The 15,120-nt window shown below is 35.8% G+C and overlaps 1 protein-coding gene across 3 annotated transcripts in view; it reads right to left on the bottom strand.

Annotated features, from left to right (window-relative positions):
* The window catches only part of Edil3 (EGF like repeats and discoidin domains 3), a 474,094-nt gene that overhangs the window by 113,980 nt on the left and 344,994 nt on the right, over positions 1-15,120 (bottom strand). For all 3 annotated transcript variants that reach the window (XM_021208210.2, XM_021208208.2, XM_029544049.1), the window contains 2 exons: positions 13,273-13,417; positions 8,828-9,012 (listed from right to left, as the gene is read on the bottom strand). In XM_021208210.2, the coding sequence (XP_021063869.1) occupies positions 8,828-9,012; positions 13,273-13,417 (330 nt within the window). The remainder of the gene's footprint in view (positions 1-8,827; positions 9,013-13,272; positions 13,418-15,120) is intronic.

Here is a 15,120-nt window from a genome sequence, read left to right as displayed (position 1 = left end):
GAAAATGCCTTGCAGCTGGATCTCATGGAGGCATTTTCCCAACTAAAGCTCCTTTCTCTGTGATAACTCCAGCTGTGTCAAGTTGACACAAAACTAACCAGTACAACTTCCATTTCATAGTCTATCTTTTAGGGAAGTCAGGGCAGGGACTCAAGGCAGTAACATGGAAGCAGGAACTCAGGAAGAAGCCACGGAGGAATGCTGCTTTCTGGTCAGTAGCTTGTTCCTCTCCAAATGTTGCTCAAGTTACGTTGTTTTGTTCAGTTTTGTTTATTTGTTTTGACCATCTGTCCTAGGGAGGCACTACCTATAGTGGTCTGGTCCATCCCACCTCAATCATCACAGTCTTGCCTTAGGGATTCAGTCATTTTCTTATTTGAAGTATCTTACTGGATGACTGTGCCTTGTGTTGAGGTGACACATGACTAACTAGCATGCATGCCTTCATAGTTTATTAAACTTGGAAGTGTCTAAGGTGACATCTTGATGTTATACAAACTCCAGGAAGGGATTATGAGACAGTGGTTCTGTAATTTCTCTTAATTCAACCTAGAATCCAACATGGATTTCAACTGCTTTACTGAAATCTAACTATACAAACTTATGGTGAGGTTTTTAAAATATGAAACCAAAATGCGACTGAAATACATTTTATTACTTCTTATTTTAATTTAATATTATTTTTTTACATTTTGAGTCCATAGCATCATTTCTCCTTTCCTTCCTATTATTTCTACATATGGTTTAAGGGTTGGTCTTGGATAACCAATAGTGCTCTTATGTGAGGAAGACTATTGCTTCAACTCTGAGTATTGTTAAGTAATTGACACTGAGTAGTAATTGTTCACTGAGTAGGGTTGAGGTCTCTGCTGTCTTTCTCTGTTTACTTTGGCATGTCTATTTGTTCTTTTTTAGCTCGAGTTCAGGCAGCCATGTTGGTAAAAATTCTGATGAGTAAAAATTCTGACCTTCCTAGGAGAGACAATCTCACATCAAACTTGTTGATCCTCTAGCTGTTGCAATCTTGCTCCCCTATCCTCAATGATCTCTAACTTGCTAGTATAGGAATTGTTTTAGCAAGGTGACTCAGACACAGAAAGAGCAGATCACACATTGTTTCTTCTCTGAGGCACCTAGCTTCATAGCTTCTGATGTGAATATGTGCCTTTGAATAACTTCAGAAGCCAGGAGGGTAAAAGGACCATGGCTGAGGTGGAGGTTCATGGTAATACAGAGGAAAATATATGGATACACATGACCTGATCTAAGGAAATGAGAAAAATAAATAGCCTCTAGCTATGGAGGAAGATGAAAAATATATAAAAAATTAAAAGATATTTGAAAAAATCATAAAGATTCTTACTGTTAATGATTTACTTAGAAAGTAACCTCTAATATACTTAAGACTGTTTATAAGTATACTCATACAGTTTAAATAAAAATTTTCTCATCTGGACTGACAAATGGTCCCTCCAAAAAGCAAAGATCATTTACCCAAATGCCAACAGCAGGCAAGAAGCTGCCATTTGGGTGTCTAGTCAGAGATGTTTGAGAGAATCCCTCAGTCATTGCTTAAGACTCTGTACACTGCAGATGCTTTTGAGCTGGGTGGATTTTACCTGAATGCCTCCTTCCTATGGAGTAGCTTTCTTAGTATCAGAAGGAAGGAGACAACCAAGAGTCCTGCACAGCTATGATGTCAATGAACCACAACGGTGACCAGCATGGCATGGTAACTGCAAGGGTGCAGTAATGACACACATATCTTGGCAGAAACCAAAAGTTCTGCAATTGTATTTAAGAGTGAAAGTATGCCTTGTTCTGGAAACTTAAGACAATTTTCCAGGGCTAGTAAAATCATAGATATTGGAGGACAACTTATAACCACCACTTTACTAAACCTACATTGTCTCTAAGTATACTCTAAATGTTTCCTATTAACAAAGGCAAGTGCAGTGCTCATCCCTTATTGAGGAAATTTCTCTGTGACAAATGGAGACCATTACAGAAAATCACAACTAATCAAATGTGGAGTTGTAGGGACCAGTGCCAATGAATTCTCTCTCTCTCTCTCTCTCTCTCTCTCTCTCTCTCTCTCTCTCTCTCTCTCTCTCCTCTCTACACCCTCTCTCTCTTTTAGGGGAAAGATTTTAATATAATCCAATTATGAGTGAGAAATATCCACAAATCAGGTATTATTACCATAGGATCTTCAGTGAGAGTTTTAGGAAGCAGAAACTATCTTTTAACTTTGGATGGACTACTCAAGCCATCATTTTTGTTGGTTTGTTCATTTGCTTTTGTTTTTAGTCTTTGAGAAATGGTTACTATGTATATCCCTGGTTGTCCTGGTACTTGCTCTGTAGATCAGGTTGATCTTGAACTCAGAGATCCAGCTGCCTCTGCCACTACAGGCAAGCCTGGAAACCATCTTAATGGGGCTTTTTGTACAAAGTTATGGTTATGCAGTCAAATTTAGGACCACAGCATGGTGGAAGACCATTGGTTAGGAACTCAGAGAAATGCTTCCATGGAGGTTGACTGTGAACCTAAACACAGGTTTGTTATTTTTAGGTAGACCCTTCATAAGGATTCCTGATGAACAGCAATTCAAGAAGTTTATCAGTCATGACTTTCACACATGAAACACTGATACAGAATAATCTGCCTGAGTGTTCCAGACAGTGCAATATCATAGAAGACACAGGGAAGACCATTAGAGGACTGATAAACATTACATATTGAAGATATATTTAAAGCACAGGAATTCCTAAAGGAACACATAAAAATTCTGTCTAACATATCTTAATTAAATGAAATATGTATTTGACGGGATTAACTTTCAATAAATTTCATTTACAAGTACTATTTGATTAACTTACAACACATTAAGCTTGAGTAAAACTCACCAATTTGTTGCTCATATATGAAAGTAACTGGTTAAAAACTCAATTTAGAAAGGATGAGCAATGAAGGAAGGAAATTGAGAAGACAGAATGGATTCCTTTCTGAATAGTTATTGCTTACCATTGATGGATTACATTTAAAAATAGAACTAAATTAATTATTTCAGAAACCTCATTTAAGGATAAAATGTAGTCTATATATCAACAACTCAAAAATTGCCATATATATTTTTTTCTTTTATAAAAAATTAATCACACATCCAGCTAAACACTAGCATCAATGCTGTCTACCTGTGTGCAGTGGATAGATCACATTTTCTTAAGTAGAAAATATGGGAAAATACTCCCATTCTGGAAGTTTTTCGTTGCACAATGCCAGAAAAATAAATAAATTACCTAAGTTGTCAGTTTATTTTTCCTTAGAGAGTCCGGATATGTTTTGACATGATAAAAATTAGATATCTACTTGAAGAAGTGGTCTCGGAATTGACAGAAAATATGTCATCCAAAGAATAAATCGATGCCAGTGTGCAAGATCCTTTAAGGAGACATCTTAAACAAAATGATAGATGGAGGTTTGCTCTAAAAACTCACAAATCTACTCATGTAAATATATTTATTTCATTTTTATCTTTCTAAAGAAATTTGCCTTTAGCCATTCCTTTGTGTGTGTATTTCTAGAATATACCCATCTGTTTAAGTTGCTATCTGTGTGTATAATAGTTTTCAGCTCTACAAGGTTTTATGAATCATGAATATTCTTACTTATAATCAGAATATCTTAGAAGTTACTTGAATGCTTAACAATTTTAAATATTTTATAGCCAAACATCAAAATTAGTTTATCTTTATCATTGTTAATCCTAAGGAAGGTAATGGACATTGTCCACAGTTTATTCACACTGTGAATTTGAAAGGACATGTTGTATTATTGTGTTTTAGAAGCTTAATCTTTGATTTACACACACACACACACACACACACACACACACACACACACACACACACATACACAAACACACACACACACATTTAAAATCTTACTGATAAATTTAGGAATGCAGTTGTTATTCAATGGCAAAAAATTCTTACCTAATATGCCTGATACATAGAATAATGATTTTAAAATATGTAACAGTTGCCTTTTTTTAATACTGAGGATCAAATATATTCTGTACAGAGCAAAATGCATTGCTTGAATTTCTCTCGAAATAATTTTCTCCATGCAACAAGTCATCATAACATATCATCTACATGTCAGTATTCATTATTGTATTGGTTAGGTGATGGAATACAAGCTGAGAAAGCAAACAGACAGTCATTGCAACATACCAGACACTCTGAAGCTAACAATCTAGCATGAGATTACAACTTCAAAATTGCTTGATATTACTACAGTGAGGGTATTGCTGAAGTCACAGTAAAGCAACAGTCTTATCTTCTATTCCTTTCCTTCCTCTTGTTCCAGTCAAGCATAACCAATCCAATATTAAAGTATTAAGTAGAAATTCCAGAAATAAATATTTTACAGATCTTAAGTAGCAATCCTCCCTGAGTGTTACCATGAGCTTTGCTCAATACATGAGTCATGTCCTTGTTCAGTGTAACTATTCTGTGGGTGCTACCTGCTCATTAGTCATTACTCATGTTGATTATATTACCTGTCACTATGTTGAAATTATTTTGTTCAAGTAATATTTACTTTACTTACAAAGTATATGCAAATACAAGAAGAATGATGAAAAGAGGAAACACAGCACAAAACAAAGACAGATCAGATTTAGTTCTTTTACTAATTAACAGTACTGTAAAGCCTATTGGGAGATATCCATATATAGATTCAGTGTGATCTGTGGTTTTAGGCATCCATAGGGATCTGGGAAGATATTCACCCATGATAATGTGAGACTAATGTACATAGGGGGATTCTAGATCAGACACAATGAGGGCTTAGCCAACAGACAGGCCTCTCTACAATAAGCGACATCCAAAGTTGAGCTGAAGGATCTGGTGTGTGAAAGTTGATGATTTTGTGTTCTCCTTTTCTTTAGGAAGAACACATTTATAACAGAACAGGGAGAGCCAGATGGTGTTAAGTTTGAGATACTTGAGGAAATTAAAATGAATATGGTAAAAGATGAATGAGGACAAACTAGGGAAAGATTTTAGGCTGTATTAGAAATCTATATTTTATTCTTAGGCCTAGGGAAAGCAATTGAAAATTGCATTTTAGCATACACACATAAACAAATGTCCAACTCACAAACCTCACATATTATGATTAAAAAACAGATTTTCTTTTAAAGAATAAGAATAGAAAGTAAGAATATGGTTAATGAGCTTCAAGAAGAACCCAAGAAATAGGAATGACTAAGATCAGAAAGTTACAGAAATAATTGGATTCTTACTATAAGGATTAGAAGAATGGTCATAATTTCAAGATGAAATGGACTTCATTTCTGTAGCTAAAATACCAGTCATTGGTAAACCAGTAAATCCAAGGCCTTGGCATAGATAAGAGAGAAATTAGTGAAAGGAGAACCAGTGGATGTGGGGCAGTGACAACTAGGAACATTTAACAACCTCAGGAAAGAAGAAAATGAAATTTGTTATTATGTTAGTCATTTTGAAGATGAACTCTACGAAACAAGTGACATCTTCAGAGCCTGAAGTGTGTTGATGCATAAGTATAGGAGAGGCGTCATGAGTACATTACATATAATCAATAGTTACTTAAGGGATTTAATGTAGTGCTATTGGCTAGATGAGAACAGCAGTTTGGATGATATAGTAAAAACAGAAAACACACCCCTGATTTAAAATAAAATTAGTAAGAGAAACTCATATATAACTATGTATATTTGTAACCTAAATAATGGGTCAAGTAACATATAAGGCAACTAAAGAAAAGATTGAGTATTTCTTTTTTTAATTTAATTTTATTTGTAATTTATTTTTCACACTCCATATTCCATTCCCTACCCCTTCCCAACCACCCTCCAACTCTTCCACATCCCACACCTCTTCCCCACCCCACCCCATCTCCACGTGGATGCCCCCACCAGACCTGACCTCTAAACTCCATGGGGCCTCCAGTCTCTTGAGGGTTAGGTGCATCATCTCTGAATGAATTCAGACCCAGAAGTCCTATACTGTATGTATGATGGGGGCCTCATATCAGCTGGTGTATGCTGTCTGTTTGGTGTTCCAGTGTTTGAGAGATCTCAGGGTTCCAGATTAATTAAGACTGCTGGTCTTCCTACAGAATCTCCCTTCTCTTCAGTTTCTTTCAGCCTTCCCTAATTAAACAATAGGAGTCAGTTGCTTCTGTCCATCAGTTGGGTGCAAATAACTGCATCTGACTCTTTCAGCTGCTTGTCAGGTCTCCCAAAGTACTATCATTCTAGGTCCATTTGTGTGTGCTCTCCATAGCCTCAGTAATAGTATCAGGCCTTGGGACCTCCCCTTAAGCTGGATCCAACTTTGGGTCTGTTGCTGGACCCTCTTTTCCTCAGGCTCCTCTCCATTTCCATCCCTGTAATTCATGCATGTCCTTTTGGGTCTGAGTTACCTCATGCAGGATGATATATTTTAGTTCCATCCATTTGCATGCAAAAGGCAGGATGTCCTTGTACTTAATAGCTGAATAGTATTCCATTGTGTAAATGAACCACATTTTCTGTATCCCTTCTTCTGTCGTGGGACATCTAGATTGTTTCCAGCTTCTGGAAGTAAGGATGCTATGAACATAGTGGAACATGTGCCCCTGTGGCATGGTAGGGTATCTTTTGTGTATATTCTCAAGAGTGTTATAGCTGGGTCTTCAGGTAGATCTATTTCCAATTTTCTGAGGAACCTCTAGATTTATTTCCAAAGTGGTTGTACCATTTTGCAATCCCACCAGCAGTGAAGGAGTGTTCCTCTTTCCCCACATCCTCTCCAATATGTGTTGTCATGTGAGGCTTTGTTCTTAGCCCTTCTGAATAGTGTAAGGTGGAATCTCAAGGTTGTTTTGATTTGCATTTCTCTATCACTAAGGACTTTAAACATTTCTTTAGGTGTTTCTCAGTCATTTGAGATTCCTTAGTTGTGAATTCTCAGGTAACTCTAACTAAACAAGTATGACAATAACTTCAACTCTCTCCAGAAAGAAATTAAAGATCTCAGAAAATGGAGAGATCTCCCATGCTCATGGATTAGCAGAATTAACATAGTAAAAATGGCCATCCTACCTAAAGGCAATCTATAGATTCAATGCAATCTCCATCAAAATCCCAACACAATTCTTCCAAGACATGGAAAGAGCAATTCACAAATTCATCTGCAAAGGCAAAAAACCAGAATAGCAAATACAATACTTAACAATAAAATAACAGCTGGGGGAATCACCATCCCTGACTTCAAGTTTTACTACAGAGCAATAGTGATAAAAACTGCATGGTATTGGTACAGAGACAGACATGTTGATCAGTGGAATAGAATTGAAGACCCAGAGAAATAAAACCACTCACTTACGGTTACTTGATCTTTGACAAAGACACCAAAAACATACAATGGAAAAAGGAAAGCATCATCAATAAATGGTGCTGGTCTAACTGGCTGTCTGTATGTAGAAGAATGAAAATAGATCCATATTTGTCAAAATGTGCAGAAAAGTTGTAGAAAGCTCAAGTCCAAGTGGATCAAGGACCTATACATAAAACCAGATATACAGAATCTAATAGAAGAGAAAGTTGGATAGAGCCTTGAACTCATTGGCACAGGGGGAAATTTCCTAAATGGAACTCTAATGGCTCATGCTTTAAGATCAACAATTGATAAATAGGACCTCATAAAACTGGAATGTTTCTGTAAGACAAAGGACATAGTCGATAAGACAAATCAGCAACCTACTGATTGGGGAAAAAAATCTTCACTAACCGCACATCTGATAGAGAGCTAATATCCAAAATATAAAAAGAACTCAAAAAGTTAATAACCAAAAAACCCAAACAACCCAATCAAAAACTGGGGTATAAAATCAAGTATTTGTAATGGTGGGAATATAATATTGTAAAAGCCAAGGAGAAAACTGAAAAAGAGTACTAGAAATTTCAGGTGAAAATTGACCTTAGAAAGGACAAATGTGACTTTGTAAGGATTAACATTTGTTTTCTAAGTGATTTTTTTGTGGTGGTGGCAGTTTACAGACCTAACATGGCTTATTACACATTTCTAAGCTCACTGGTCAAGCAGGAAATCAAGGAGAAGTTCAAATACATCAAAGAAACCTCTTTATGAAATTCAGCCACCATGTTTCTGTTGTTACAAGAGACATTAACAAAACTATGCATGCATGATGGTATCTCACAAATAAAGGTATTTCCAGTGGTTGACATTAAAAGGAATTAGATGTAACCTTATTTAACTGCAAGTTGTAAACAGACTCTGCAGAATCTACATTTTCTTTTATAAGCTAATTGTATGATAGTGTAATCAAATTATCCCATTGCTTAGCAACCACAGGTAAAGAGATAACTTTGTCATGAGTCATGATATCATGAGACTTCTTGCAGGTCAGTGGCATGATTTCAATATCTTTGGATTCTGTTGCTAATTTTCAAAATCAAATATAATACAAACCATCAGAACAGATAAAACATAGACAATAGACTGTCTCAAATGATATCCAGCAGTTTCAGAGTGATCTGGTACAGTTTACCCAGGCAACTTGCAAACAGCCTCCATCGACAAGTCAGTGCAGAGTGGAGACAGATCAGAGAAAAGATTTCATATGAAATTTCTGCTTTCCTAGTTTGGCAAAGTAAAATATGAAAGCATATTTAAAACAGTCTAAAATAATGATTCTGACATGCAGCTAGCAACTCAGAAATCTTTTAATGCACAGAATGGTGGATGATGAAACAGTCTCGGGTTATTACCTGTAACCATTGTGACTGGTCGTTATGGCCGGAAGTCCAGGCATTTACTTTGCCTTGCTTGTCTAGCCTGGCTTTCCTTGGTTCCCAAGTAAACATGTCCATGTTGAGTGTTCTGAAGACACTGGAGGCAGTGATCTGGTAGTCTTGTATATGCCCTGATTTCATCCCCAAAGGTTCTGAACAGCCTGGTAGAATAGAAGATCTCTATGAAGAAAACAATTTATCATCCTGGAACTTTCTTTGTTCATTTCAGATTGGCAAGAGAAGATAGGATATAATGCTATTCATTCCCCCAAAGAGAGGACATCTAAATTCAAGAAACAAAGACCAATAATCAAAAATAAATCTGGAATAAAATAGAAAAACAAAATAGCCAATTCCAGTTATTTTGTCTGAATATATTTTGGGAAAATTGAAAACAAGACAGACAATTCAAACTACTTTTCTGTGATAGATGATTTTGCAAAATGAAAACATTGTTGAAATGCTCTCTCCTGTCTCATTACTGGAAGCCTCAAGACTGTTCCCTAGTTTTCGACAATTTTATTGTGTCTTGGAGAATGGGGCATTTTCTCATAAAGTATATTTGGTTTTCTTTTATTTGTTTTCATAATATTGCCAATGGAAATTCCCCCAGTACAGAGTCATTTTGTAAATCGCTCCACACTCATATTCGAAACTGGACAGCATTTTGTTGTCTAAGAAATAAGCATTACTCTTATGGTGTAGAAATAGTATCTCACACTGTAGTCAGGCTGGCCTTTACTCCAGCGATCTTCATTTAACCTTTAAGTGGTAGAAATAAAAGTATGTGCTAAAATCCTCAACTCTAATTTATTTCATTTATAATTCTGGCATAAATATGGCATAAATAAGGGAGGAAGGAAATATTTATTCAGTATATACCATGTGCCAGACATTGTACAGCTGTGGAACTGGAATGTAGAAAAATGATTAAGATAACAAGAGTGTGTGTGTGTGTGTGTGTGTGTGTGTGTGTGTGTGTACCTTGCTGTTATAAATATAAATATTTATATATGTGTATTTATAAAACCATTATTATTCTTTTCATAAATTCTTATATTAATACTTAATAACATTGAATACTACCATATTTCCGGAAGGTTATCAAGTTTACCACAGGTGTTTCTAATTATATTGTGTTACAAAATTTGGATTTGTGTGGTATTGAAATTTTACTGTCCATGTGCAAATGTGCTAAAAACTTTTCAGGTTTGTCTAGGAAACATGCATCCCTCTTTCTTTTAAAAGCTGCTACATTTTTGCCAAGGGATTAGAACTTCTTTAGCCCATACCTTCTTTGCATACCCTACTGTTCTTTCCTTCATTGGATGTATGGTCTTATACCTATTATATATTTAATTTATGTTTCAGTGTTCAAAATGAAGATAACAGTAGAAGCCATCTTATAGCCTAAGATACATAGGTGTCTTAGGATATTAGTTAATAAACTACCAACTATTTAGAAACATTGATGAGATAATCAACATTCAATAAGTTAGCTCTTCTTACTATTTCCATAAAACTCATTCCAGCAGAAACAAATGCTAAGTCTCCAAGTGTCAGTATATCAGTGACTGACAAATAACGTAGTACAACTGGGTACTGCTATTCCACATATATTACTTTATGTGTAGGCTTTAAGGGAAAGTATAGAACTCTTTACTAATAGTAATCAACTTTATCTAATTGCTGTCTGCCCTAGTCTGTCTGAATCAGTTTCCTCCTTCCTGTGGCTCTTCCACTTAGTCTGTACCTCTGTCTTTATTTCCAGTGAATGACAAGAAGAGGCATGGAAGGCTGTTTTCTTAGTCAGAATCATATTGAAGAGACCTATATCCTAAAACCAATGATAACAAAGGGCTAAAACTAAAATGCAAATTCTGACAAAAAAAAAAATACGCTTCCCTAACAGAGATTCCAAGTTCTAAAATGTTCTGGTAGCTATAATGACATGATACTTGTCTTCAGACAATTGCAAAGTAATTTGGACTATCTGAATGAAAAATTTCTGAATTCTTATACTTAGATCCTGCCCTCAGCCCCTGCTGTAGACTTATCTTTGTAAAATTTTTGGTTAGCTTGCAGAATATGTGCAGTAAAAAAAAATAGCTACTTTTTTATTTCTTTGTGATAAAATATCTGAAAAATTCAATACAAAAAATTGTATTCGACTATTTCTTTTTAATCACACAGCTTACTCTATATCTATTCTGATGTCTGGTACATAGATAAGAAAAAATGTTAAGTAATTATTAATTAGAAGAATGGAAAAATGAGTTTTATTCCTCCAATTATTATCATGATCTATCTCCTTCCAAATGTAGCAAGTTTTCTTTCAGAGAGTGTAAAGGATATTTCTTTAGAGTGTCTGAATGAGAATAGCTGCTTCTAGGCAAGGTTAAAGATCTAAGACTGCTGAAAACAGCTATTGGGTCTTGAGCGTCTAGTACTGCAAACCCTAAAGAAATATTTTAGAATATTATAAAATATTATGTCAATGTTTATTTCCAAGAATCACAGCTAAATTATTTAGCAATGGACTTAATATCTCACAAATTTTCTGCCTCATTCATGTGATTTTGTGAATACAAATTAATTAACTCTTTTCCCAGTATGAATGTTGTATGTGGTGTGTGTGTGTGTGTGTGTGTGTGTGTGTGTGTATGTAAAGTATTAACATAAGCATTGATTATATCTATGATGAAATTCTCCTTTTTAAAAACAGTCAGCAAGATATATTGTTCTCTGCACCCAAGTTTAAAATCAATTTGTGGGGCTGGGAGATGGAGCACTGCTTCCTTTTGAGAAAATAAAGTCTGTAAAGTGTCAGGTGTAACTTCTTGTCAGGCTTGAAAGCAAAATATATTTACACCTTAAGGGTGTAACGGTGTCATGTATGAGAAGCTGATCCTCATGAATCAAAGGACTGACAGATTGGAGAAGGTGATGTTAAACAACAAAAAAAACCACAGGGCTTACTGCAAACCTCATCACACTGTGGCTTCCTTGTGATTGCTTTATGATGAATGGCTTAGGGATGGCACTGGCCTCTGGTGATACGGTGACATGTAATACAAACTCTCTGTGGCAATAATTCTGCTCACATTTACTGACAGTCAATAATCTGACCTAAATAATTCAAAACAATCTCCTTGCTAAGATAAATTAATGACAGTAAAATCATTCTGTAATAAACACCAGCAATGATACTTAAGATAGTTTCACTGATATGGAACATTTACTCTCAATTCTTTCAATGTTCATAAATACTGGTATTTTAATGCCATATTCTATTTGCTTAGAATTTTTTTTTTCTGTAACACAAATAAATATAAGGAGGTAAAAAGACATTAAGTATGAAGTTTAACCCTTGAAGAAAATCCTCAGAATTTTCTCCTTCCTGGGAATAGATTCTAGTGAGGGACATGTAGGGACAGAAGAGTTAATACGGGGGAGCGGGTAATGAAACTGATTAAACACATGTATGGCATTTTCAAAGAACTAACTTAAGTTTTTAAACCAGCATTGTTCTTTCAAATTTGGAAGGTATTTTCCCTGTTTGGAGCCTTATGCTAAACTGTGAAATAAGTGAACATTCTAATTTATTCAGTTATTTGATCAAAAGAAATCTTTTGCCACCATGGCAAAGATAGGTTAGTTTTCAATACATGAAATACAGTACTGTTCACTAAAACATAATTAAGTTGAATATGCAGAAGCGACTCTTCTACTTAATTTATAATATAGTTTAAAAAATAAAATGGAATTTAGACATAAAGTTTTCATATGTGTGCTTTGTTCTGATGATCCGGGAGAATTATTTAACTCTATGGTGTTTGATCGATTATCTTTAAGCTAGATAACCATGACATATAATAAGCAGCTTGCTAGCTAAGAATGCTCAAAAATGAATTTATAGTAGTGCTCTTGGTGTTGATGTATTATTCCCTAGGGTGGGATGATAAATTTGCATTTTTCATAAAATCTAAAAGGAAAGGACCAAGTTTAAAGATAAAACTCACTTTCTTTGAAATCTTCAGCCTAAATTTGCACAATTTATGAGGTCAAACAGATTGTATTTTTAAATTGAACTTTCATCACCAAACATAAATCATATTTACAACCAAAACCAATTTAGCATATCTTTTGACAACAGTTTTTCATGAGAATTCCCTGTATTCTATTTTATTACACAGAGATATACTTGATGTTATACTATTTCTATATGGTGCTTTACAACTTTATTTGACACATAAACAGTGTGCTTTTTCTCACTGAACCATGCCCTACATATTCTGTAAAAGAAATAAACTTATGTAAGTGCTGAAAACCTAGTTATTAGTAGGTGACCACATACAGAGATGTTTTGTGTTTTCTCTTTTCTTTAAAGGCAGTTTTAGCATAGAAAACAGTTAACTTACCTGAGAGCTCACAGCCAAGAAGTTCCATTCTTAAAGTACAGTGCCTTCGACAAATTTGGGGGTAGAGTCTTACATACTGAGCTTTGATTGGGGGTGTGAAAGAATTAGCATATGGTGTGTTGTTATCAACATTTCCACGAAAGACCTGTGTGTAAAGACATATACAGGATTTTAAAAGTTGAGCATGGTGGCTCATGTCTGAATAACAGTATTAGGGAAACGGAGAGAGGAGGGTATTTTTGAGACAGCAGGATTACTATGAGTTCAAAGTCAGTCTAAGCTTTAGAGTGAGACCCTACTACTTATATATGTATGCATATATTTCTGTATGTTAAAGGTATATATGTGTGTGAACACACATGCATGTGCACAGATGGGTATGTATGTGTGTTTGTATGCACATAAATTTGCATAGATTCCTTAATCATTTTCATATATGTATTCTATGTTTCACTCAAAACTATTTTTTTTAATATAGAATAGAGTTTATTCAGGGCATGGGGAGGGGAGTTGAGAGGGTAGTAGAGGCAGAGAAAGGGGGGAGAGAGAGAGAGAGACAGAGACAGAGACAGAGACAGAGACAGAGAAATAGACTGTCCATGAACACAGAGGGGAAAGGGAATGGGGAAGGGTGGGGAAGGGTGGGGGAACAGAGTGGGAGGCAAGGGACATAGAGGACGAGAGGACAAGAGCCACTCAAAGTTATTTAAAAAAATTATAATAAAATATTATTGAGAATTTAGGATGTGCCTTGCCATCAGCAGTCAACAATAATAGCAGCAACAACAACAGCAACAACAACCACCACCACATATGCAATCTGAATAAAATTAAAATTATAAAATGCTGTGTATTGCATCAGAATAATACTCCCCTGACTAAAGGAAATATTTATTTATTTTATTTGTACATGTGTTTTGCATACATGTATGTATGGTCACCAAGCGTGTGCCTAGTATCCACCAAGGTTAGCAAAGACATCAGATCCATCGACATTGTAGTTCGCTAGACTGTTATAAGCCACAGTGTAGGTACTGAATACCTCACCCAAGTCCTCTACAAGAACAATAAATGCTCTTACTTGCTCAGCATCTCTCTAGTCTCCTTATTAACCATTTTAAAAGCCAGGACTGTAGAAACAGAAGTTATTCTCTCTGTGTCTGTCTCTTCATATCTATGTATCTATCTGTGTATCTATCTATATATTATTTATCTATGTATCTGTGTATTATCTATCATCTATCTCCCATCTGTCTGTGTGTTTGTCTATTATCTATCTGCCTACCTATTAATCAATTATCTTTTCTGTCTGTCTGTTCATCCATCTGTCTGTCTGTCTATCATCTGTCTCTTAAAAATTAGCACCCTAAATTCTTCAGCTCAACTTGAGTCTGTTCACTGTGGGGCAATGGGCTAGGCACAGACAGCCTGGTCTCCAGTTGAGCTGAGGTTTTGAACCCGATTACCTGGTGGTGGTAATTTTCACCTACATGGGATGGAAGGCGTTCCCTCGTGTCTCCTGGAACCCTGGCTCCTGTCAAAGTTACTGCCTCCACAGCCCCCACAAGAGAAGCATGTGGCTAACAGTCATGTAGCCAATGTCCCAAGCTTCTGGCCTTCTGGCTAGACTCCTCCCCACAGTTACCTAGCAACAGAAAGATAGCAAGTCCACTATAAGAGGGGCTGTTTGGCCCCTCCTCGCTCTCTTAAGCTTTTACATTCCTTACTCTCGCTCTAAGCTTTTGCCTCTCTTTCTCTAAGCCTTCACCTTTCTTCTACTCTCTAACTTTCTTACTTTCTTTCTCTCTTTCCCTTCTCCTCTCTCCTCTTGGCCATGGCTGGTCTCTG

The sequence above is a fragment of the Mus pahari genome, chromosome 11, assembly GCF_900095145.1.
Source record: "Mus pahari chromosome 11, PAHARI_EIJ_v1.1, whole genome shotgun sequence".
Classification (NCBI taxonomy): Eukaryota; Metazoa; Chordata; class Mammalia; order Rodentia; family Muridae; genus Mus; species Mus pahari.
This window is presented reverse-complemented; position numbering and strand designations above follow the sequence as displayed.